At 34.9% G+C, this 26,768-nt stretch overlaps 1 protein-coding gene and 1 pseudogene across 3 annotated transcripts in view; one reads left to right on the forward strand and one right to left on the reverse strand.

Moving 5' to 3' along the window:
• Window positions 1-26,768, forward strand: part of KHDRBS2 (KH RNA binding domain containing, signal transduction associated 2) — a 591,427-nt gene that overhangs the window by 98,424 nt on the left and 466,235 nt on the right. For all 3 annotated transcript variants that reach the window (XR_002733824.1, XM_023222978.1, XM_023222979.1), the window contains exon 2: window positions 12,912-13,039. Coding sequence is in view for 2 of the 3 variants with exons in the window: in XM_023222978.1 (XP_023078746.1) it covers window positions 12,912-13,039 (128 nt within the window). In the remaining variant the exon portion in view is untranslated. The remainder of the gene's footprint in view (window positions 1-12,911; window positions 13,040-26,768) is intronic.
• On the reverse strand, window positions 17,008-17,455 carry LOC111549783 (annotated as a pseudogene).

Genomic DNA, 26,768 nt, shown 5'->3' on the forward strand with positions numbered 1-26,768 from the left:
GGCTCAGTCCTTGGCAATCTTCCTTCCTCTATCCCACTCCTATAAATTTGAGCATCAATCATGTACTAATGACACAAACATTTATGTAAACCCCAACCTTTTCCTTAGTCTCCAGAATTCCTTATCCAACTCCTGATTCTACATCTCTGATTAGGTCTCACCTAAATGTAGCCAAAGTACAACTTATATTTTTCCCAGCCAAGCCTGTTCTTCTGCCAGTCATTTTTATATCTGTAAATGTTGCTACTCCCCACCTACTTACACAAGCCAAAAACTTGAGAGTCACTGCTGATTTCCCCCCTTTTTCTTAGACTTCCATTCTATCTACAGCAAACCTCTACCTTCAAAATAATCCAACCAATTTGTAGACCTTTACCTCTAACACTTTATCCTTCAGCATATCTCACCTGGTCTAGTGCAACTGCCTCACAACTGGTCTTCCTGTCTCCACTCAAATCAGATTAAAACTGTGCTAAAATTATTCAGAATTTTAGCATTGCACTTAAAAGAAAATAAAAATTCTGTCTCATGATGTTAGTTATTGTTGCACAATAAATTACCTCAAAACCTAAGAGCTGAAAATGGCAAACACTTACTCTCTGGCTGTTTCCATAGATAAGGAATTTTTGAAAATCCTGGATGCACAGTTCTGGCTCAGGGTCTCTTAAGAAGTGGTGGTCATTGAAAAACCTTAATGTTGAGAGAGCACTTATGTCTAAGGTGGCTCCCTCACATTACCGTTAGCAAAAGGCTTCAGTTTCTCACAACATGGGCCTCTACATAGGGCTAGTTGAATGTTCTCAGGACATGGTACCTGCCTTCCCTCTGACACATGTTCTGTTTCTTTCTTTTTCCTTTTTTTTAATTTTTGTTTGTTTGGTTTTGGAGACAGTCTTGCTCTGTCACCCAGGCTGGAGTGGTCAGTGGCACAATCTTGGCTCACTGCAACCTCCGCCTCCCATGTTCAAGCAATTCTCCTGCCTCAGCCCCCTGAGTAGATGGGATTACAGGCACATGCCACCATATGCCGCTAATCTTGTATTTTTAGTAGAGACGGGGTTTCACCATGTTGGTCAGGCTGGTTTTGAACTCCTGACCTCAAGTGATCCACCTTCCCCAGCCTCTCAAAGTGCTGGGATTACAGGTGTGAGCCACCTCACCCGGCCTACAGACACATATTCTAAGAGAAAGAGTGAAAAGGGAACCACAGTGTTTCTAATGACCTATTCTCAGAAATGGTGGACTTTCTATCCCTTTCTCCCACATTCATGCCACACTAAACACATCACCCTTCTAGCAATTTCTTAAATGTACCAAATTCTTTCCAGCCTGAGATGTCTTGCACTTCCTGTTTCATTTGCCTTGAAAATTCTACCCCAGATCTTCATGTATTTATTTCCCATACTTAATTCATGTCCCTGGTCAAGGATGACTTTCTTAAAGAGGCCATTTTTAATCACTCTTATCTAAACATCACTCGCTTCTCACCATTTTATATGCCGTTGCCCCCGTATATGTTTTTCAAAACATTTATTTTCATTTGTGACAACATGGTTGGACCTGAAGGACATTATGCTACATGTCACAGAAGGACAGTCACTACATGATTCCACTTACATCTGATATGTAAAGTAATCAAATACATGGAAGCAGAGAATAGAATTGTGATTACCAGGGGCTGCAGCAAGGGAGAAATGAGGAATTGTTGCTCAATGGATATAATGTTTATTATACAAGATGATAAGTTCTAGAGACCTGCTTGATATGGTTTGGATATTTGTCCTCTCCCAGTCTCATTTTGAAATAGAATCCCCAGTGTTGAAAGTGGAGCCGTGGAGCCTAGTGGGAGGTGTTTGGGTCATGAGGGCGGATCCCTCATGAATGGATTCATGCTATCCCCATGGTAGTGAGTGAGTTCTTGGTCTGGTAGTTCACCTGAAGGCTGGTTTTCTAAAGAGGCCGGGTCCCTCCTCCTCTCTCTCTTGCTCCTTGTCTCACCATATGACATGCTGGCTCCTCTTCCTTTTCACCATGACCAAAAGCTTTCTGGGTCTCACCAAAAGCCAAGCAGATGCTGGCACCACATTTCTACCATCTGCAGTCATGAGCCAAGTAAACCTCTTTTCTTTATTAATTACCCAGCCTCAGGTATTCTTTTACAGCAATGCAAATAAACAAATATACTGCTGTGCAACATAGTACTTATAGTTAACAATATAGTATTGTATACTTTAAAATATGTTAAGAGGATAGATTTCACCTTAAGTATTCTTAACAAAAAGAACCAACAACCGCCTTCTCCCCCCAAAATTAAAACAAACCAAAGCACACACACAAAAGAATACAGGGAAATTTTTGGAAATGATGAATGTATTTAGTATACTAATTGCAGTGATGGTGTCGTGGCTGTATGCATATGTTAAAAGTCATCAAAATATAATAGAAATATGTTCAATATTTTGTATATAAACTTACGTAGTAAAACTTTTAAAAAATCCTTCTCTGAATTACATTATAATTTACCTATTCATTTACTTTCTACCTCACTAGACTGTAAGATTGAATAAGGCACGGATTTTGCTTCACCACATTTTTCAGTTTCTGGGATGGTGCCTGGGACATAGTAGGCCTTCAATAAATCATTATTGAATGAAAGAGTGCATAAGTAAGAATATGAATGATTGATATAATGGTTCAGAACCTGTGCTTTATAATTCAAATCTCTTACTTTCCTTGCTGTGCAATTGGGGAAACGAATATTCAGGTTTTCCTTTTGTGTAATGTACGTAATATTTGTGTATATTGTCATGGGTTAATATGAAGATGGAATGATATAATTCATACAAATCACTTGAGCAATTCCTTGCACCACGTGCAAGTTTAAGGCAACTTGATGTTGTCTTTGTCAGCATGATGGACTGTGGAACTCTGACACACAAAGTGGAATATCAATATAAGATCTGTTACTTTTCTTTTGTAATGTGATTATGGTTGCTCAGCAAGGAGAAATATGTGTCCTGAATTTTTTGTTGTTGTTGTGTTGAAATCTATGTGTATTTAACTTAGCAAGATCTAATTCAAAACACTGAATACATTCAGAGAAAGGGACCCAAATGGGACGACTACATGTAGATATATATGGAATGAGTATCAATAAAATATTTTATTCTTTATAAATACCCATTAAAGTTCTTAACATTAAAATTTAAGAATTTGTGTCTGAGTCTCAACACAGTTAAAAATCAATAAATCTTACCTCTTGCCTTCTGTGAAGTAGCACTGCTTAGTTTTAGACGGCAATACTATCCAAAAGATTCCAACATTTTTTTGATGATGGTTTCAGCAAATTTATACCACACCCTATTCTTATCATCACCATAGTTGCATTTTTCTCCTTCATTTTGTCCTATTTCTTATTTAAATGAATATGTATGATATTCCTAGCATTTATATAATAGTATCAGTCTGATAAAGGACACATTCAAATGTAAATCATGGGTATACCATCAATAATTAACAGTCTACTTAAAGACAAGGTGTAAGCTTGTGAAATACATGACATTGACTGTCATGATGTTTGGTTTTAATGATACAAAACTTCAGTGAAGTCTCATGTCCAGCCCACAAATGCAAGTAAATAAAATGATAATAGCTAGTATTTGTCATGTTCTTATTGTGTACCAAATGCTATTCTAAGTACTTTTGAAAATTTGACTCACTGAATCCTTACAACAGTTTTATGAGGCTATTATTCCCATTTTAAATTAAGCAATGTGATGCAGAAAACTTAAGTAAACTAAGTAAATGAACTAGAATATGTGCAGGAATTGATCATTGCCTAATACATAGAAAATGCTTAGAAAGCAATAACTGTCATCATCTTGTTGGCAAGTGTCACACAGTTAACAAGTGGCAGATACACTACTGTATCTGAAAGCCTGCATTCTTAAGAAGATACTAGGATGCCCCTCATGAGATTTGATTCCCATATTAGGGTGAATGGGTGGGAAAGAACAACAGAAGCCCAGAAAACTTAAGTGACTTGTTCAAGGCCACTGTGTCAGATTGTGGTCTTATCTTAAAAGCAAAACAGTACAACCTGAATATTTAACATATGAATTAGGTGATAGGAGTTTATAGAGAGTGAAATTTCTGAGTTACTCTGTACAACTCCATAAGAGAGAGGAACTGTAAGCCAAGCCTTGAAGTGGTTATAATTTGGATAAGCAGACAGGAAATGGGGATGGGGTATCAGATGGTTTCAGAATTTTAGTAAGTTCAACGCATTCAAGTAAATGAATAGTGATTAAAACAGTTAACTATCTTATGGTTAATAACATTGAAAATATATACCTGGATCATATTTAAATTGTCTAGCAGTTAATGTCTCTATTTCTACTTCAATAATCAAAAATAATTACTTGTGGCCGGGCTTGGTGGCTCAAGCCTGTAATCCCAGCACTTTGGGAGGCCGAGACTGGCGGATCACGAGGTCAGGAGATAGAGACCATCCTGAAAAAAAAAAAAAAAAAAAAAAACTAGCCAGGCGAAGTGGCGGGCGCCTATAGTCCCAGCTACTCTGGAGGCTGAGGCAGGAGAATGGCGTAAACCCGGGAGGCGGAGCTTGCAGTGAGCTGCGATCCGGCCACTGCACTCCAGTCTGGGCGACAAAGCGAGACTCCGTCTCAAAAAATAAAAATAAAAAAAATAGTAATAATAATTACTTGTGAAGATACTTAAAATTATTTAGCACTGATTTGTCATTAATGGATCTGACAATCTCTGATGCCTTCAGTAAAAAGGAAAATATGATTCTATATTCAAGAACAACTTTCTGTCCCTTAAATGGTTGTGGAATTAGACCAGTATTCACTAAACTTTATGACCTGCTGACCGTTGGTCTGGGAGGTCCATGACTTACGACATCTGTTTTGCTAGCAACATAGTTCAGATTTAAGGTTAACATGTTATCATTTAAGGTTTGTTCTGTGAGAAATTACCCATTTTATTTTTGTATGATGTAAAACATAGGTTTAAGGTATAATATCCTATTCTGCTTTGGCCTAAGAACCAATGCTATAAAGATGGGTAAAATAAACTTCCTGCTAAGAGATTACAAAATACAGGGAGACAGATGTGATAATATCAAAACAATGCAATAATTATTGCCAGAGAGCAATGCACAAAATGTTAATCATTATAATAACATCATTTGAAAGATTTACTTGCTTTTAAAAAGATAAGTAAACAGAGGCTAACTAACTTGCTTAGGATCATGTAGCTAGCAGATGACAAAGATATTTTAGTACCCAGATTTAACTCCAAAAACCACAAAGGGAGCTCAAAGAAATTTTGCATTAGTAAGGCCTGTTGGATTAATATTATTAATGCAGCGTAATAATATTAAAGTGGCATTTAATCACTTACCTGTTTCTGAGGTGGATTTGAGGCACCTTACATAAAAGTAAGTACAAGATAAAAATAAAATATTCCTGCAGAATAAAACAAATAAAAAGTTGTAGATTTGATGAAAGGAAAAAGAATTATGCAAGAAATCCTTATCTGAGGAAAGTTAGAGCTATTTGAAGACAGACTTAGCTTTGAGCTTCCTAGAAGGAGTTATGGCAAAACATGAACCTTAGTTGCCCACTCTCTGGAAAAATGTTTTATATGAAGACAAATTTCTAAATGGTATTTTTAAGCAAAGATTGGCTTCTGTTTAATTTTGTTTACATTATTAAATGTAAAACTACATTGAGGACTCCTCAAATTTTACATTTTTTTCTCTCTTTTCTTTTATGTATTTATAATATGTATTATATATGCTATTTGAACTCCTATTTCTTTCTTTGAAAAGTGGGATAATTGTTACAGATTCCACAGGGTTATAATGCAGATATTCATGGCAAAGTACCATTGATGTTTCTTCACCCATTTTTTGATACTGAAATTTGAAAATTTCTATCTTTCTCATGAGTATCAAAGAGGTAAAATTTGTGCAAAGTCGTTTCCCTGTATTCTGTGATTAATGTTAGGTTTTTATTTCATGACAATTGTAGTCTATTTGCCCTTTTATTCTGGACTTAGATTTTGAAGTGATGGAAGCTTATTATAATATAGTATACATAATCTCTAAATTTTCATGTGAAAATTTCTAAAACGAAGATGAAAATTATTATTCTGTGTTGCATTATTCTATTCTATTAACACTAATTATTAAAGGTTTGGTTCTGTATTCAAATACAAAAAGCAAAATGCATTTTTACTTGGAAACTAAAAAAGTATAATTTCAGTGTGGAAAAAAAGTAGTATAAACTTTACTTGGTGATATTATTTAAATATAAGTTGTCCGTGTTCCATTTATAATGAGTTTTAATTATCAGGTAGTTACATATCATTTGTAAAATAAAGTTCCTTCTGAAAATATTCGTAAAGAAAAGTTAGGTGTTTTACAACCTCTCATTGAATTTTGATTATAGATGACCAAAAATTTGAAAACATTGAATACTGGCATTCCACCCTATTGTTATATTTCAAGGTCATTTTCATTTCATTAACAAAAAATATTTTCTTCACAGACAAATTCCATGTTCTTCATTTAAATACACTCTAAAATTATATCTTGCATGCAAATGTTCTTTTATGTAGCATCAAAAGATTATTTTTGAAGTGTTCTCAATAATTAAATGTATCTGGATTCTGAAAATTTCCATAGAACTAGAAACTTCTAGTTTGCACATATTGTAAATTTGTCTCTTCTCTTTATTTTTAATTTTAGAAATATAAATATCTGGAAGACCATGTAATTCACCCTCTATAAAGAAATTAGGCATAAACAGTTCTACATAATTGGTCCTTGAAGTACATATTTAGTATAATTTAATATTTAGTTTTATATAGCTCTATGTTGTGTTTGAAATGACTGGAAAACAAGTAATTCATTTAAATTTATGTAAATTTTGACTTCAGGGGAAATATTACGTAATTTTAAAATCCATCTTGAATAACCAACTTAAAATATAAACAGATAATTGTGGTTTCTGTGTTTGTGCATATGTAATTATGTCATTTATATTTAAAAATATGAGCCTCGACAATGTGCCAATTGTAAAAAGAAATATAATCACAACAAAATAACTTGTGTTAAGCATCAAAATACAGACACAGTCCTAACACATTAATTTTATAGCTATTAAGGATTCTAATATCTTAAGCAAATTCTATTTTGAGGTCAGGTAAATACTAGAAGTGTGTGGGAAGCCAGTGTTAAATACTTAGTATATGTGGTTCAGGAAGTATGAATTTTGTTGCAGGAAAGAAATCATGTGGGTTAAGAAAGTAACTTGACAAGGTAAAGATTCACATATTCAAGTAGTTCCTTTCACTGAAATATTACTCATATTTTCAGAATGACTATAAAATAATCTTCACATTGACATTGAGTTTTGAAGTCATAGACTATACTAAACTATACATATAGGAGAGGTATTAAAAATATTTTTTAAAAAACTTCAGCAAAATGAAGAACCATTCTTAATATAAAAGAATTATATAGTATGACTTGCCAGTCCAGGCAATTGCATCTCCTATTTTTCTATAATACTCTATTGTAAAACAAAACAAAACAAAATAAAGTAACTGAAAACAAAACCTTCAAAAATTTCCTCCACTTTATTGAGATATGGCTGACATACAAAAAGCTGTACTTTTGTAATGTATACAGCTTGATGAATTTGGAGAGAAGTATACCCCTATGAAACCATTAACACAACCAATACCATAGTTATACCTATCACCTCAAAAAGTTTCCTCCCACTACATTTATTTATTTTTGTGATAAAAACACTTAATACAAGATCTACCCTCTAAGCAAATTTTTAAGCCAACAATACAGTAATGTTAACTATAGGCACTATGTTGTCTCACTGTTTATAGCTAAAACTTTGTATCTCTTAACTTCCCTGTTTCCTCCTTCTCTCAGTCCCTGCCATCAACATATTTCTTGCTTCTATGAATTTGACTATTTTAGATTCCTCATGTATAAATGTATGGTCTCTTAGTCTATTAGGGCTACTATAATAAAATACCATAAATGGAGTTCCTTATAAACAATAAACATTTATTTCTTACAATTCTAGAGGCTGGAAAATCCAAGAAAATCCAAAATCTTGGAAAATTCCAAGATCCGGTAGGTTTGGTTTCTGGTGGGGTCTTATTTCCTGCTTCATAGATGATGCTTTCTTCTTGTGTCTTCACATGGTTGAAGGGGTGAATGAGCTCCCTTAACTTACTCATTTATGTATCATAGCTCTGAAGTTTAGAAAGTCCAAAATCTTGGTGCTGGCAGATTCAGAATCTGGGTAGGGGCCCAATTTCTGTTTTATGAATGCTGCCGTGTAGTTGTCTCCTTACCTTCCAGCTGTGTTCCCATGGTGGAAGTTGTGTTGGGGGATCTCCCTCAGGCCTCTTTTTTTAAGAGCATGAACCTCATGAGGGTTCCATTCTTAGGAAATAATCACCTCCCAAAGGCCTAACCTTTTAATACTATCATCTTGGAGTCAGGATTTGAACACGTGAATTTTGCGGGGGGCACAAACTTTCAGACCATAACAACTAAGTCATATGGTAGGTTAATTTTTTTAAGGAATCTGTATACTGTTTTTCATAGTTAGTGGATTCACCAGTTTACATTTTTATCAACAATGTACAAGGATTCCCTTTTATCCACATCCTTACCAATATTTGTTTTTTCAATAATAGCCATCCTAACAGGTGTGAAGTAATAATTCATTGTTGCTTTGATTTGCATTTCTCTGATGATTAGTGATGTCCAGCATCTCTTCATATTGCTATTGTCCATTTGCATATCATCTTTGGAGAAATGCCTATTCAGGTTCTTTGCCCATTTTGAATTCATTATTTGGTTTCTTGCTGTTAAGTGGTGGGAGTTCCTTATATATTTTGGATATCATTCTATTATCAGATATATGGTTTTCAAATATTTTGTTCCATTCTGTAGGTCACATTTTCATTTTGTTGACTGTTTCTTTTGCTGTTTAGAAACTTTTTGTTTGATATAATCCCACTTGTCTATTTTTGCTTTTATTGCTTATGCTTTTGTGGTCATAGCTAAGAAATTAGTCCCCACACCAATGTCAAGAAGCATTTACCCCTTTTTCTTCTAGGAGTTTTACAATTTCTGGTCTTATGTTTAAGTCTTTAATTCACTTTGAGTTGATTTTTTTGTGCAGTGTAAGAGAATGGTCCAATTTTATTGTGGGGCATGTGGACATCCAGTTTTCTCAACACTATTTATTGAAGAGACTTTTTTTCTCCCTTGTGCATTCTTGGAACCTTAGTCAAAGAACAATTGAACATACATGTATAGATTTATTTCTAGGCTCCCTATTATGTTCCACTAGCCTATATTTCTGTTTTTATGCTAGTATAATACTGTTTTGATTACTATGACTTTATAATATATTTTGAAATTGGGAAGTGTGATGCCTCCAGTTGTGTATTTTCTCAAAATTACTTTGGCCATTTGAAGTTCTTTTATCATGTTATATAAATTTGGGGATTTTTTTTTCTATTTTTGTAAAAAATGCCATTGGGATTTTGACAGAGATTGAATTGAATCTTTAGGCTATTGGGGTATGATGGACATTTTAACAATATTAATTCTTCCAACCTATAAAGTGTCTTTTCATTTATTTTTGTCTTTGATTTATTTCATCAATGTTTTTGGTTTTCAGTGTACAAGTGTTGAACCAGCTTAAATAAGTTTATTCTCAAATATTTTATTCTTTCTGATACTCTTATAAATAAGATTGTTTTCTTAATTTCTTTTTTGGATAGTTTGTTGCTAGTATATAAAAATGCAACTGATTTTTGGATGTTGATTTTATATTTTGCAACTTTATTGAATTCACTTAGTAGTTCCAATAGTTTTTACGTGAAGTCTTTAGGGGTTTCCTACATATCAGATCATGTCAACTGCAAGCAAATAACTTTATTTTTTATTTTCTTGTTTGGATGCCTTTTCTCCCCCTTGCTTAATTGCTCTGGTTAGGTCTTCCAGTAGTACGTTGAATAGAAGTTGTAAGACAGGGCATCCCCACATTGTTCTGGATCTCTGGAACATGCGGTGTTTGGTTTTATGTTCTTACGTTAGTTGCTGAGAATGATGGTTTACTACGCAGTCATGAAAAAAATGATGAGTTCATGTCCTTTTGCAGAGACATGGATGAAGCTTTCTTTGGTTTTAAACCCAGGCAAGTTTGGCATATACCATTTTGTTACTATGCATTTGACAAATGCAAGTATTGAGTTATTAGTCATGGAGATATGCCAGAGAAGACAAGATAACTTCCTTTAAGTATTAGGAGGGCAAAATAATACCAAAACATTTCAAAAGAAAATTGTAGAATTGAATAGAAATAGCAGTGGAAATGCTATTTCACTTAACTCTGTTTCTTGATGGAAAGGTTATTAGAATTAATCCTGGCCTGATCAAATTGCAAATGTCTAAAAAAGCCTAAGAGGGTAGTTTTGTGGATAGCAAATAATGTCAGACAAATTCAATTTATTTTTATGAAAAAGTAACAAGGGAGAAGCCATATGTATTATAGATCAGGAATTGAGTCAGCTTCTTCAGTGTGTTCCACATTACAATTACCTCAGCAAGCTATGGTATGTCCCACAGGGCAGTGATCAAAAGTTTATTCTTAGTATCAGAGCATATGATGAATGGATTTTCTTTGCAGTTATCATAGTTCTGGTTGTAATAATTATATAAGGGATTGAAAAGTTGGAATAAAGTGATTTTCAGTTTAAAAAGTCAGTTAAAGTGACTTGTTAGTACTTCCATGTAGAACATACGAATCTGATGTTATCATACCAAGTAGAAATTATAGACATATAACTTATTTTCAAACAATTCAGTTTAGTTCAAGATACTTGTCTTTAGGGAAATTGTACCATATAACAGATAAGATGATTATAAATGACTTTGTAAAAATTATGCAGTGTAGATTTCACTCAGGCACTACCTGGGTAAGTAATGTAATATTACTCCAAAATAATTGTTTCAAATTCCACACAGCCCAAATACATAGTATGCAAAAATATTACTAATTGGAATGTTTTAGGAATTTGAAAACATTTGGGGGAAAAATTTTAGTTAAAGCTAGAATGACAAAGAAGAAAACTATTAGACAAAATATATATTCCCCTTACCTTTGGAAGTAGTCAGATCTTTAAAAGATAATTGTTTTAAAATGCAATATAATAAAATTTTTATGAAACATGTTCATACTTAATAACTATCATCACCTTTTCTCTACTCCAATATAACAAAAATAGAATGTTTTGTTCTATCCATAGCAAAAGTGAAACACTGTCACATTCATATCTTAATTTAGTTATTATTTTAGTACACTGACCAACAGCAAAGAACAAAAAGAAATATGTACTGATTATGTCATGGTCTTAATAATAACTATATAAAAAGGAAAATTTTCAAAATGAATTTTTAATAATTCTCCAAAACACTTATTTTACATAGTGCATTGCATGAGATGACTCTAGTTTTAATTACACAGTCTTTTAACATCTCATTCCTACCTTGTCAGCCTCGTTTCTCAACTAGACAAATGTAAGTTGGTTTCCTTGTTTACTTGCCTTCTGCTGTGATTGATTTTGCATATTACGTACTATGTTATCCTTAAAAATAAAAATACAATGTGACTGCCTTCCTTTATTCTTCAAAGTGGTCCAGAGGCTTACCATTGCAGTCACAATATAAAGTAGAAAGCATCATGTATCCTAGAAGTTCTTACATGATTTGTCCTATAATCACCCATCAAGCCTTTTTTTCTACATTCACTGTTCTTCTGCCACACAGGCTTTCTTGCTTCTTACTATTCTAAGAGCAAGTAAAGCTTGTTTTTCATCAGACTGTTAAGCTCTTCTCAGTCTTCTCATGGCTTATTCTTCTCTGTCATTCAAGGCTTTGATCAAATATCACCCTTCAAATCTGAAGTAATAGCCACTGCTTGACTCTCCTTTGTATTCATAACAGCATATTGTGTTTATTATTTGCCTCCAGCCATAACTGTATGTGTGCCCATATATTCATTTTCTCGCTCTTCATTTTCCACGTTAGAATATAGAGTCTATAAAAGCAGACATTTTATTGTTTTCTGTTGTATTTCTGGTACCCAGTAGAGATTTAACATTTTTTATGGAATAAATTAATTCAAAAATGAAGGAGTGGATAAGTATGCTCCAAAATATCAAATTTGGTAATATTCTAATGTTTTTCTTAAACACCTATATAGATAATGTCTTGTTGATGAATATGAATGTTAGCATTTATAGATTTAATCATTTATATGACTTTTCTATAACCCCTTGTAAAATATCATGCAATTTCTCTTTACTACCTATTTTAGCTAACTAAATAATTACCATTTTGATTATTTTTATTTTCTTAGAAATAATTCTTAGTAAAAATAAAGCATATATCCTTAAAATGTATTTTGTTCTATTTATTGCTCAAAAAAAAATTAAGTTTGCTAAAATAGTTTAAATAGTCAAAGGACATATATTACCTTTTTAATTTTGTTTGAAGATATTAAAATTAATTAAATTCATCAATTTTTTCACAGAAGACACAGTCACATCTTCAATTATCGCTTTTTAGTTTGAGTTGACAGAGCTTCTCTTACATACAGCAGCAGCATTCACATAACTGTTAGCGAGATGCTGTTTCAGGCCTTTTATCAATATTCATCAAAATCTTATCTGAGAAGAGGAGTAATATGAATATTATTTATGATAGCATTTTTCAGCATATTTATAACATTTTTCCTCATTTCACTTGTTTTCTTCTTGTGATTTTCTTCCAGAAATTGAAAAATTTCAAGGTTCTGATGGAAAAAAGGAAGACGAAGAAAAGAAGTATCTTGATGTCATCAGCAACAAAAATATAAAGCTCTCAGAAAGAGTACTGATTCCTGTCAAGCAGTATCCAAAGGTACTACCATATATACTTTGTTCTCATAGAATTGATTTAAAAAATGATAAAATATTTTATTTATTGACTTTTATAAAATAAATATTTAACGCTTCATAATGTAGGTATATGCAAGCACGTGATATTGACAGAGGGAAAGGGAAACTTTTGAAAGTGCAATGATGAGGGTAATTTTAAACTGAAGGCTACAGCATTTTTGTTCTGTGACTGTAGGAGGCATAATCAGATATTTTAATCATGTATTCAAAATATAAATGATATATCAATTTGTCCAAATATGTACACCCACATGATTATCTTTGATTCATGTTAAAATGTATCTCCTTATTATAAAACGGAGTAGAGTTAATGATACTAAATATGTAACATTAGAAAATCAGCAGGGAATTATTATTAATATATCTAAGAAAATCAATTAGGTTATTAGACTCTTAGATTATAACCTATAGTCTTCTATAATCAAAGTTTATTCGTAAAATAATTACAATATCATTCTTAATGTTACATCTTTCTTTAAACTAATTTTTCACTGGTAGATCATTGATTATAAAAGATAGCATTCAGTGGCATGGATTATCAATTATATTCATACATTTCAATGGGTAAAAAGAGGGATTTTTTGTTTTGGTCAAATGAATGGAGGAAACTAAAATGTAAACTCAAAGATTCAAGCTGATAATTAACTTTCTGAAGAGTGAATGTGAAGCAAGGACCATGTAATTATCCTAACAGTAACGATTACAGAAATAAATGCTCTGGTTTACCAATTGTCTTCTACTATGATAAACTTTAGTAAATATAATTAACTAGATGTTTTGTCTATAATTATTTCAAACAGGGATAAAATTGTTAAAGCCCAGCAAACCATAAAATTTATCTTTGAGATAAAATGTTTTGGGCATGGAATTTGTTTTTGAGCTCGACTCTACTGCAAGAAAGCTGTTTAAAATGGGTGTATGTTTTTAAAATAAACTTTATTAGATTTGCTTTATAATCGTGTTCTCTTGAATATTAAATTGGGCAGGCTCAGAAATGTACATGAAAAATTTGCATGGTAGTGAAATGAGGTAGAAATATGTCGGAGTATAAAGAATAATATGTCGTTTTTCACTTGATCAATTAACCAGTTATAGTCTTGAATAGAAGGTTCTTTTCTTAAATCATACATTTAAATATGGTATAACTTGATGATGATTCTTGGAATAACATATTTGTATCTCTGGATAAGGGAAAGTCAATGACAGACTCAATACCTGCCTCTAAATAAAAATTTAGTTCTATAGTCTCTGATCAAATTACACTGACAAGCTATGTAAGGCATTTAAAGTCTTGATGGCTCTTCAAGTTCCCATATGAGTGATTTTATGCTGATTATTACTGGATCTATGTTTGATTCAGAATGATGAATACCCAAATAGGAATATTCTATGATGTCAAATTTTTGTCTGAAGTTTAATTTTGTAATGTATAAGAAAATGCTCTAACAATAAAACTGCTTATTCTTAACTGCCCTGGACCACGGATCACCATCAAACTATTATGTCTCTTATAATTTTTAAAATTATGGAATGTTTAGGCTGGGACTAATCTTGGAAATCACAGAATATATAAAACTTTTATTTTATAGATGAGGTAACTGAAAAATCATGAATTGTTCAAGGTCATGCTTCTGTTAGAGATAGAAATCTTTAGTGCAGTTAGTATAATTTTAGGCTCTTCATTTTTGGTGCACCATTACATTTTTAACTTGACTGATCATGCCCACATATTTGCATCACTTTTTTCACGTTAAATGTGGAAGAATGTGAAAAATGATAACACCTAATAGTTTGATGGAATAGTCTCCAATAACAATTCATGCTTGAGAAAATTTACCATTTCTTTAAATTATGAATAGCCTGCCAAACTCCTTTAATTTATTTTTAAAGGAATATTCATTTCATCTAATTATCACACAAAAGAGAACTTTAGAGCTTTTCTACAGAAAAAGAGTGAAATTCTGAGGAGGAGACTATACTCACTTACCAAAGTTGACCTACCTTGTTCTTGTTTTTATAGTACAATAAATCATAATATTTTGAAAACAAACTATATCTTACTATATTTAATAATCTTTTGAAAGCACACCATATTTTATTATAAAAGTTGTGATTTTTTCCTACTGTTCATTGTCCATTTCTTAGAAAAATATCAATGAGATAAAGATTGTGATCACTAAACTTGAGCTGTATTCAGTGTACATTTTTGAGCTGTAAAATGTGTGATGTGGTGTAATACTATGAGCTGTTGAGCAGAACACAACAGTATTTATTGGTTTAAAGTTGAATCTTTTGTAATAGAAAAGTGATTTATCCTTCAGGGGGCCACACTGGTGAAAGACTTCTTTTACACAGCTTTCTCTCAGAACGATTTCTCCCCTTGACAACTGCTGTCTGTTTGTACCAATAATTAATGTGTTGATGACATAGTCCTCTCAAAGAGCAATAAATGACTATGGGAATTCTTAGGGAAATGGTCTTCTCAAGACTTTACTACGTGACTTTTTTTGGATAGATTGTGTTTCAATTACTCTCCAATTTCAAGTGAATTTGTTGACATAGTTGAATACTACAAGAAATTGAATGAAGTTTAAAATTTAATTTATAAAAATTACAAAAATGCTCTTTAAGATTGATTTATCTAGTCCTGGTGCTTTACATTTAATAATTTGACTTGGGGAAATATGTCATATTATTATATTAAATTATTTTAATGAGTAGTTTTTCTTATTTGGCTATATATATATATATATACACACACACACACAAACACACACATATATATATATTTTTTAGAAAAGCTGGCATAAAGCACTTTTATTGCAATAATAAAACTTGAGACTCATATATGGTACTGGGGGGAAGGGGCAGCAATGATTTCTCTCACCAAATCACTACACAGGACAGCAAAGGGGTGAGAAGGCACTGAGGGACGAAAAGCCAGGAAACTCTGAGATCAGCAGAGGGAGCCAAGCCCCAAAAACAGGAGATGCTGAAGCTGCGATGACCAGCATCATTTTCTTAAGAGAACATTCAAGGATTTGTCATGATGGCTGGGCTTTCACTGGGTATTAAGTCTATAGACAGCACCTTCAATTTAAACTGTCAATTAAAGTTTTTAAGATTTAGGAAGTGGTGGAGCTTGGAAAGTTATAAGATTACAAAATTCCTGAAAGTCCATTAGAAAAACCACAGGATGAAAAAAAATAAAAATAAAAAAATAAGCCAGGCCACAAGGAAGGCTTCAGAGGTCCCTGCTGGCCCAGGGAGAGATGCCTATATTGTCCAGCATTGCAGTGAACATGATCTGCTTTCAAAGGCAGAGCGTTTAAGGGGAGAGTGGGGTGGGAATGGTGGAGGCAAAGGCTCTCGCCATCACCACCTCAGTTTTAGGTAGGGTTTGTAATTTCTCAACTTGGAGAATAATTCAGTCCTCAACAGCACCTCAAATCTGCTATGGCTTTGCAGCGCAGCAGTAAGAATGTCTAATATATAATAGATAAAAATTTCATCTAAAAAATTAAAATAAAATATTCTTGCAACCCCCGTCCCCCAACACCAATTCCTATTCTAACGTTAACCTATCACTTGTGCTGTTAATGCCTGACCATGTACTTAACTGGAAACCTATATCCAAAAGACTGAAACTGAATCTTCATTCCAAAATGAAAACAAAATAAAATGAATAACTTGAGGTTTATGGCATATAGTTTAGGTAAACACACATATGAGGAGAAAGGGGAAGAGGAAACGGAGGTGTCAGAAGCAAAGCTGAGTGACAGAACACATTCAGTCAGGGCAGATGTCTATACAGAGTGGAGTGGAGCACCAGGAAAAGCTCCATATGGATTCATGCGCACACGTCTGGAGGCACCAGATCCCTCTATGGCAGATCAACGAACAGGGAGCTAAGGGAGGAGGCCATTCCTGTCATTCCAGTTTTAGAAGCTCCGCATCGAAGACGAGAGTGGCATGTGGTGGGATGATGCCTCGGTGCCCAGTGGCACCACAGGCATAATCTGGAGATATAGTCAGTTTGGCTCTCTGAGCCACACTCATCTGGGCAACCCCTTCTTCCCAGCCTCGGATCACCTCCTGCTTGCCTAGCATAAACTTAAAGGGCTTGTTTCTGTCCCGGGAGTAATCAAATTTCTTTCCATCTTCAAGCATCCCGGTGTAGTGCAACACGCAGGTCTGGCTGCGCTTCGGGAAGGTGCGCCCGTCTCCTGGGGAGATGGTTTCCACCTGCCTCCCATGGCGGCGGCGGACGCTGAGCGCGCTGGCAGCGCTAGGTAGACAGACAACGACCTGGCAGCGGTTCCACGGCTCTGCCTAGTCCCTCTTGGCTTTGTATTTTTATAATAAAATTAATAGACATGTATTTGTGATTCGTGCTAAATGAGTAGAATTTAGCTGCTTTTGCCTACAAAAGCAAATAAAATAATGGGTAACTATTCGGATGATGAGTATGTTAATTTGCTTCACTTTAGTAACTTTTTTTTTTACTTTGTATATGTATCCCATTAAATAATTTTGTGTACCTTGAAAATACACAACAAATTTTATTTCAAAAGAGATTAATAGAGAAATAGATGTTGTACATCTATTGTTTGCATTTGCAAATGTTTCGGAATCACAGCAATTACTTATTTTTAATATTCAATTTAGTTTCATGGTTACATGCACAGGTTTATTATATAGGTAAATTGTGTGTCATGGGGATTTGGTGTAGAGATAATTTCCTCACCCAGGTAATAAACATAGTACCTGATAGGTAGTTTTTCCATTCTCACCCTACTCCCACCCTCAACCCTCAAGTAGACCCCAGTGTCTATTGTTCCTTTCTTTGTGTCCATGTGTACTGAATGTTTAGCTCCCACCTGCAAGTGAAAACATGCAGTATTTGGTTTTCTGTTCCTGCATTAGCTTACTTAAGATAATGTCCTCCCGCTCCATCTATATTGCTGCAAAGGACATGGTAACTTCTTTTATGGCCGCGTAGTATTCCATGGTGTATACTTACCACATTTTTAAAAATCCAGTCTACCATTGAAGGGCATCTAAGTTGATTCTGTGTCTTTGCTGTTATGAATAGTGCTGTTATGAACATATGTGTGCATGTGTCTTTATGGTAGCATGATTTATATTCCTTTGAGTATATACCCTATAATGGGATTGCTGGGTCCGATAATAGTTCTATTTTAAATTCTTTGAGAATTTGCAAAACTGCTTCCCACAGTGGCTGATAAAATTTACATTCTCACCAGCAGTGTATAAGCATTTCCTTTTCTTGGCAACCTCATCAGCATGTGCTATTTTTGGACTTCTTCATAATAGCCATTCTGACTGGTGTGAGGTGGTATCTCATTGTGCTTTTGATTTGCATTTTGTCTAATTATTAGTGATGTTAAGCATTTTTTCATTTGCTTGTTGACCACATGCATGTTTTTTGAAAAGTGACTGTTCATATACTTTGCCTACATTTTAATGAGATTGTTTTATCCTTGTTAATTTTTTTTATGTTCTTTGTAGATGCTGCATATTAGAACATTGTCAGATGCATAGCTTGCAAATATTTTCTTCCATTCTGTAGGTTGTATGTTTATCAATATTTTCTTTTGCTGTACAGAAGCTCTTTAGTTTAACTAGGACCCATTTGTCAATTTTTGTTTTTGTTAAAATTGCATTTAGTATCTTTGTCATGCAGTCTTTGCCAGGGGTTACTTCCAGAATGATAATTTCCTAGGTTATCATCCAGAGTTTTTTTAGTTTTGGATTTTGCATTTAGGTCTTTAATCCTTCTTGAGTTTATTTTTGTAACTAGTGTAAAGAAGGTGTAAGCTTCAATATTCAGCATATGGCTAGCTAGTTATGCCCATTGCCTGTTTTTGTTTTTCTTTTTCTTTTTTTTTTTTTTTTTTTGACTTTGTAGAAGATTAGGTGATTGTAGATGTGTGACTTTATTTCTGGGTTCTCTGTTCTGTCCATTGGTTTAGGTGGTTGTTTTTGTGCCAGTAACATGCTGTTTTGGTTATTGTAGTATATAGTTGGAAGTCAGGTAATGTAATGCCTCTAGCTTTGTTCTTTTTGCTTAGGATTGCTTTGGCTATTTGGACTCTTTTATTCTGTTCTATATGAATTTTAGAATCATTTTTCTTAATTCTGTAAAGAATATCATTGGTAGTTTTACAGAGATAGGATTGAATCTGTAAATTGTTTTGAACAGTATGGCTATTTAAAAAATATTGATTCTTTCGTTATCCATGAACATAGGATGTTTTTTCATTTGTTTGTGTCTTGTCTGATTTCTTTCGGGCAGTATTTAGTAATTCTCATTATAGAGATCTTTCACTTTTTTATTTAACTTATTCTAGGATTTTTGTGGCTATTGTGAATAGATTGTGTTATTGATATGATTCTCAGCTTTGATGTTGTTGGTGTATAGAAATACTACTACTGATTTTTGTACATTGATTTTGTATCCTGAAATGTAGCTGAAGTTCCTTATCAGGTCTAGGAGCTTTTGAGAAGAGACTATGGGGCTTCATAGGTACAATATCATATCATCTGAAAATAAGGATATTTTGGCTTTCTCCCTTTCTATTTGCATGTCTTTTATTTCTTCTTCCTGCCTGATTTCTCTGGCTAGGATTTCCAGTACTATGCTGAATATGAGTAGTGAGAGAGGGCATCATTGTCTGTTCTGGTTTTGAAGGTGAATGCTTTCAGCTTTTGCCCATTCAGTATGTTGGCTGTGGTTTTTCATAGATGGCTCTTACTATTTTGAAGTATGTTCCCTCAATGCGTAGATTGTTCAGGGTTTTTAACATGAAGAGATGTTGAATTTTATTGAAATAATTTTGCGTGCCTATTGAAATGATCATATGGTTTTTGATTTTAGTTTAATTTGTGTGAATAATCACATTTATTGATTTGCATATGTTAAACCAACCTGGCATCTCAGGGATAAAGCCTATTTGATTGTGGAATATTAGCTTTTTAATCTGCTGCTAGATTTGGTTTGCTAGTATTTTGTTGAGTACTGTTGCATCTATGTTCATCAAGGATATTGGCCTGAAGTTTTAGTTTTTTTCATTGTGTCTATTCCAGGTTTTGGTATCAGGATGATACTGTATTCATAGAATGAGTTAGAGTTTAGAATAGTTTCAGTAGGAATGGGACCAGCTCTTCTTTATATATCTGGTAAAATCTGGCTGTGAATTCAACTGTTCCTGGGCTTTTTCTGGTTGGTAGTCTGTTTAGTACTGATTCCATTTTGGAACTCATTATTGGTCTGTTCAGGGATTCAGTCTCTTCCTTGTTCTGTCTTGGGAGGTTGTATGTGTCCAGGAATTTCCCAGTTTCTTCCAAGTTTTCTAGCATGTGTTATAGAGGTGTTTTTAATAGTCTCTCAAGGTTATTGTATTTCTGTGGGATCCCTAAAGTGGTAACATCCCCTTTCTTATTTCTTTGTATTTACTTGGATCATCTCTTTTTTTTTCTTTATTAGTCTAGCTAGTGGTTTATCTTATTTATTCTTTCAGCAAACCAGCTCCTGGATGCCAACTTTTGTGTTTTTTGCATGTTACAACTTCCTTCAGTTCAGGCCTGGTTTTGTTTATTTCTTGTCTTCTGCTAGCTTTGATGTTGGTTTGCTCTTGTTTCTCTAGTTCCTCTAGGTGTCATGTTAGGTTGCTAATTTGAGATCTTCTTAGTTATGTGATATGGGCATTTTGCACTATAATCTTTCTTATTAATAAGGCTTTAGTTGTATCCCAGTGATTCTTGTATGTTGTATCTTTGTTCTCAGTAGTTGCAAAGAAATTCTTGATTTCTGCCTTAATTTCATTGTTCACTCAAAAGTCGTTCAGGAGCAGGTTAATTTCCATGTAATTCTGTGGTTTTGAGCAATCTTCTTAGCATTGATATATATTTTTATTGTGCTGTGGTCCAAGAGTGTGCTTGGTACGATTCCAGTTTTTGTTTTTTTTTTCAGTTTTCTGGGGATTGTTTTATGGCCAATTGTGTGGTCGATTTTAAAGTGCCATGTGCAGAGAGAAATATATATTCTGAAGTTTTGGGGTAGAGAGTTCTTTAGATGTGTATTAAGTTCGTTTAGCCAAGTGTTGAGTTCAGGTTCTGAATATCTTTGTTAGTTTTCTGTCATGATGATCTGTCTAATACCGTCAGTGGTGTGTTGAAGTCTCCCACTATTGTTGTGTGGGTTATCTAGGTTTCTCTGCAGGTCTCTAAGAATTTGCTTATCAATCTGGGTACTCCTATGTTGCATGCATATATGCTTAGGATAATTAAGTCTTCTTGCTGAATTGAACCCTTCTATTATGTAATGTACTTATTTTTCTCTTTTGATTTTTGTTTGCTTAAAGTTTGTTTGACTGAGATTAGAGTAGCAACCCCTTATTTTTGGTTTGTTTGTTTTCTTTCCATTTGCTTTGTAGATTTTTCTCCATCCCATTACTTTGAGCCTATGGATGTCATTGAATGTGAGATGGGTCTCTTCAAGGAGCATACAGTTGGGTCTTGCTTCTTTATCCAGTCTGCCATTCTGTGCCTTTTAGTTGGGGCATTTCACCCATTTATATTCAAGGTTAGTTTGGATATGTGTGATTTGATCCTATCATCATGTTATTAGGTAGTTATTATGCAGACTTGACTGTGTAGTTGCATTATAGTGTAAATGGTCTATGTACTTGTGTGTTTTTGTGGTGGTACATAATAGTCGTTTGTTTCTATATTTAGTATTCCATTAAGGTCCTCTTGTAAGGCAGGTCTGGTATTAATGAATTCCCTTAGCATTTACTTGTCTCAAAAGAATCTTATTTCTCATTTGCTTATGAAGCTCATTTTGGTGGGATATGAAATTATTGGTTGTAGTTTCTTTTCTTTAGGAATGATGAATATAGGCCCTCAATCTCTTCTGGCTTACAGGGTTACTGCTGACAGGACTGTTGTTAGCCAGATCGGGTTTCCTTTGTAGTTGACCTGCCCCTTCTCTCTAGCTGCCTTTAATGTCTTTTATTTTATTTTGTCTGAAAATCTGATGACTATGTGTCTTGGGGATGGTCATCTTCTATAGTATCTTACAGTGGTGGTTTGCTTCTCCTGAATTTGGATATTGGCCTCTCGCAAGGTTCGGGACATTGTTATGGACAATATTCTCAAATATACTTTCCAAGTTGCTTGCTTTCTCTCTCTCTCTCTTTCAGAGATACCAGTGAGTTGTAGTTTTGATCTCTTTACATAATCCCACATCATCAGAGGTTTTCTTCATACATGTTTTTTCTTTTTTTCTTTATTTTTGTCTGACTGAGTGGATTTGTAGAATCAGTGTTTGAACTCTGAGATTCTTTCCTCAGTTTGGTCTATTCTGTTGTTAATACTTGTGATTATATTATTAAATTCTTGTAATCCATTTTTCAGCTCTATCAGATTACTTTGGTTCTTTCTTTAAATGGCCACTTCATCTTTTATTCTCTGTAATGGTTTATTGTATTCCTTGGATTACTTGGATTGGATTTTTACTATCTCCTGAATCTCCGTGATCTTCATTCCTATCCATACCCTGAATTATGTATCTGCCATTTCACCCAGTTCAGCCTGGTTAAGAACATTGTTGGGGAACTAATGAAGTTGTTTGGAGGTAGGAAGACACTCTGGTTTTTTGAGTTGCTGGGGTTCTTACACTGGTTCTTTCTCTCTGTGTGGGCCAATGGTCCTTTAATATTTGAAGTCACTGTCCTTTCGTTGGGTTTTTTTTTTTTTTTTTTTTTTTTTTGCATTTATCTTCTTTGATGCCGTTGGCAGTTTGACTTTGGTATAAGGCGGGTTCAGTCAACTGGCTTTGATTCTGGAATATTTCAGGGGACCATAGCTCAGTTCTGCACTCCTGGGCTACATGCTCTTACCCTGAGTGGACTGGTACCAGGTCCCCATCTTTGTTCTCTGGCCCCTTGAGGTGAGGAACCTGCTGTGCTGGGGAGGCTAACGTGATTCTGGTTTGTGGTCACAACTGTTTGATGGGGGGGTCCCAGCCAAAGTGCTTCGTCAGGGTGGTGGCAATGGGATCCATGGTTCTTCTCATGTGCCAGCAGCCATGGTGGTATAGCAGGGTGCACATGTGTTGGCTGGGATATGCTGGCAAAATATTTTAGTCCTGTATTTTTTCGCCATAGTCCAGTAGGTGGCACTTAAGAGTGTTAGCCAGCAGATAGGCTCTTACTCCACTGTGTGGCTCTTCTGTTTTTTGGCACAGTTGGCAGTAGTTCTCTGTGATGCTCCAGAGAGGGATGGCCCACTCACGTAGTCTGCTTCCAGGCCTTGGAGGAGCCCCCTTCAATCAAGCTCTATCCCCGCGTTTCTTTTGCTGGATGTTTTATTCCATGAGGCTTCCTCAGGTAGCGGCAGTGGTCTGCAAACAGGCTGTAGTTGGCCCTGTGGAGGGAGGCACGCCCTGATCCTCCATCAGCCTATGAACACAGGTGTCTCACTTCTTTCGGTGAAGGCTTCTCCCTGCTTAGTCACCAACCAAGCCAGCAGTGGGTGGGGTCAAACGACTGTCTGGGTGCTTTCCCAGGGAACACATGATCGTGCCTTCCCACAGAGTTTGGACAGAAGTAAGACAGCGGGCTAAAAGATCTAGCAGGCGTGGCACACATTGCTACCAGTGTTGGGGGTAGGTGAAGTCACCCACCCTGCTATCTGGGTATTTTCTAAGACAACAGAAGGCTGTACCCACCAACTGAGTTCAAGAAGAAGAGGGACCACTGAGCCAGAAGCTGGCCCCAAGCTTTGTCTGGTGAGGGTGAATGGATCAATCTTACTGCTCCCACACATTCCATCAGGGCTGTGGCACTGGTACTAGTCTGTTTCAGGGTCTAAAGCTTGAGAGGTCTCTGTGGACTTCAGAGTTACCTTTGCCAAAACTACTGGTAGCTCTCTGCCTCAGTTTAGAAGTGTGTGGTGTAGTGCAGCGGGGCCAGGGGCATTTTCCCATCCCCAGTCTTGCACAGGTCCCTGTCAAGAGAGTGTGAATCTCCCATGGAATTCCTATATGGGGAGCTTTCCCATATGGGGAGCTTCTCCTGTCTATGCATTGATTCCACATGGGTTTCTGCCCAGCTTTGTTCTTCTCTGCTGTGTCCTCTTCCTGCCTTGATGGATCCCAAAGCAATTTCTTAGGTGATCAGCTTGTTGGGTCGGCATTCACTAGCCCTTTTCTTTCCTCTCCATGAGAGCAGTACACATGAGCTTCTTGCTTCTAGTCCGCCATTTTGACCCTTTGCCTCTACAAAGGCAACATGTGTCAATATGTTCCTCCATATTCCTAAGACGTTCTTGAAGAATCTGGAGACTGACTCTAGGTGCACTGCCTATGAGTTAGCCCTGCTTTGCAAGGAGCAGTTAAAAAAATATATGTGTGTGTGTATATACACACACACACAATTATATATGTATATGTAAATATAAATGTATATTTATATTCATGTATACATATATTTTATATATATGATGAGAATAAACACTATTCTTAACATTTGCTATTTCTCCTCCACATATACTATGTTTCATTGTCCAATATGCCGTTTCTTTCCAATTTTAACATCTCCACCTATTGTGCATATTACAGTCAGCATCATAATACAATCTCTTTCAGGCATGCAGTGATCATAGCTCACTGTTTTTGCCTGTACATGTGTAAATGTGGTACTGGCTTCTTATAGTAAGTTGTTGGTAGTGTAGGAACTATGTGTATTGAGTTTACTTGCAGTTTTAAATGTCTTCAGTACAATTACATCATGAGTTAGTGGTGAAATGCAAAATTGTTACAGATACAAAAAGAATAAAAACATAGCTTAGGGTATAAATTTGATATTAATGAAGACAATTATTATCCTTGGAGAAATGATAAAAATTCCAAATTTTCTTGTGCCACAACAAACAAGTGCCTTGTAGGATCTAATAAACCAAGGTATACCTAAATGGCACAAGCTGTGCTATATATTTTTACTGCTAGACATGCAAAAGGAATGCTTGGCACGTGTCTGGGTAAACTGAGAGACCATTAGAGGACAGGAATGTGCAGCTTCCTCTTGTAAGAGGGTATCTAGTTGTTGCTTGCTGGTGTACCTGTTTGTTCACCTAGGCAATTCAGCCTCTCAATGCCTTTTAGAAGTATCTCTTTGATGTACTTTTAGAATTCTGTGAAATACATCAGACCTTTTCTTCAATTAAATTTGCCCCAAGGCCCACTTTATATTTCTTGACTTGAGTTACTGCCAACTTTTTAAAGCAATATATTGCCAGGAGTGTAAATCTGCCCCAAATTTGACCTTTTTTAAGATCAAACGCAGCCACATTCCCCTGTGCTGGTTTTCAAATCAATTTCTTATGTAGATTAATGCAGAAAATTAAAGTTCCAAAGTGTTTAAAACCATCTCACTTGCTCTATACTTCTTCTTATTCTATTCAGTCCCAGAAAAAGGGGCAGCCTTCTGTGCCTGGTTGGAAGAAGGTCTCATCCATGGTTGCAACTTGCCATGTCTTCCCACAGAGTGTGAGTTTCCTTCTTTATACATCAAAAGATGAAATACCCAAGTCCAAGTACTTGATGAGTGTGATTTTTCTGACTTTTAAAGTAGTTATCAGATCATTTAAGAATAGTTCCTAAATGTGGAAACTACGACTCCTGTGGAGACTACGACTCAAAGCCAAATATAACCACTTACAATCTTGGAAACACGTCTATTTTTGTAAGCAATATGGTTTTTCAGAAGCCACTCTGTAGCTTACAGCTTAAACTTGTTTTATCTTTACCACAGACCACTGCACAGCATTGCTTTTTATTTTTCTAAAGTAAATGGAAGAGAGAATTTGACGGGTTTTGTGATTTCAGTTTCATTCGTATCAGTTTCCCAACTCCTCGTTTGTGAATTTAAATTTTAAATGAGAAAACGATATGACACTGATGCACATGTTTATGAGGAAAAAAATTTCAAATTGCTGTAGACTATACTGTCTCCAATAGAATGGCATGTGAAATAATCCTGTTTTCTAGGAAAATTTAGAAATTTTCAGTGGTATTATGTCTAGAATTTGTCTTTTCTGATTACCCGTCCTTTTAATTAATGCCTATCCCATGTACTTCAAATATTATTTTTCCATTTTGTATTTTTTTAATTTTTTATGTTTTCATCCCACATTGAGTCATGCATTTCTAATTCTGAATTAGTTGTGCTTCTATTCACATCATTTTTTATGACCCCTTGCAAATATGTCCTTGATTTTCCTGAAATCATACCAGTCTCTCCTTTTCTAGGTCTAGTGAATATTCAGCCTGTTTTAACTAGTTGTTTTCATTCTCTTAACAAAACCCCTAGCCCTTTCCTTCTCATACCTCAGGCTAATATTTTCTACCTTATTTGGGAGGGTTGCTTCTTATTTTCACATTTGCCCTCAACTGGAAAACTGAAGACTACTTCAAAAGGACTATTAAAATGCAGGTGCTTTTTGAAAAATGTCCAAACCTGTATTCTTTCTTTAGGGCCCTGTGACAGCGAAAAAATCTTTCATCTCATGTGCCTCTCTACAATCCTGCCATTCTTCATTTGCTTGTTTGTTAATTTGTTAGTTTGTTTAACTCAGGGAGCCTTCAGTAAGCTTCTCTACACTCA

The sequence above is a fragment of the Piliocolobus tephrosceles genome, chromosome 5 (genome assembly GCF_002776525.5).
Source record: "Piliocolobus tephrosceles isolate RC106 chromosome 5, ASM277652v3, whole genome shotgun sequence".
Taxonomy (NCBI): Eukaryota; Metazoa; Chordata; class Mammalia; order Primates; family Cercopithecidae; genus Piliocolobus; species Piliocolobus tephrosceles.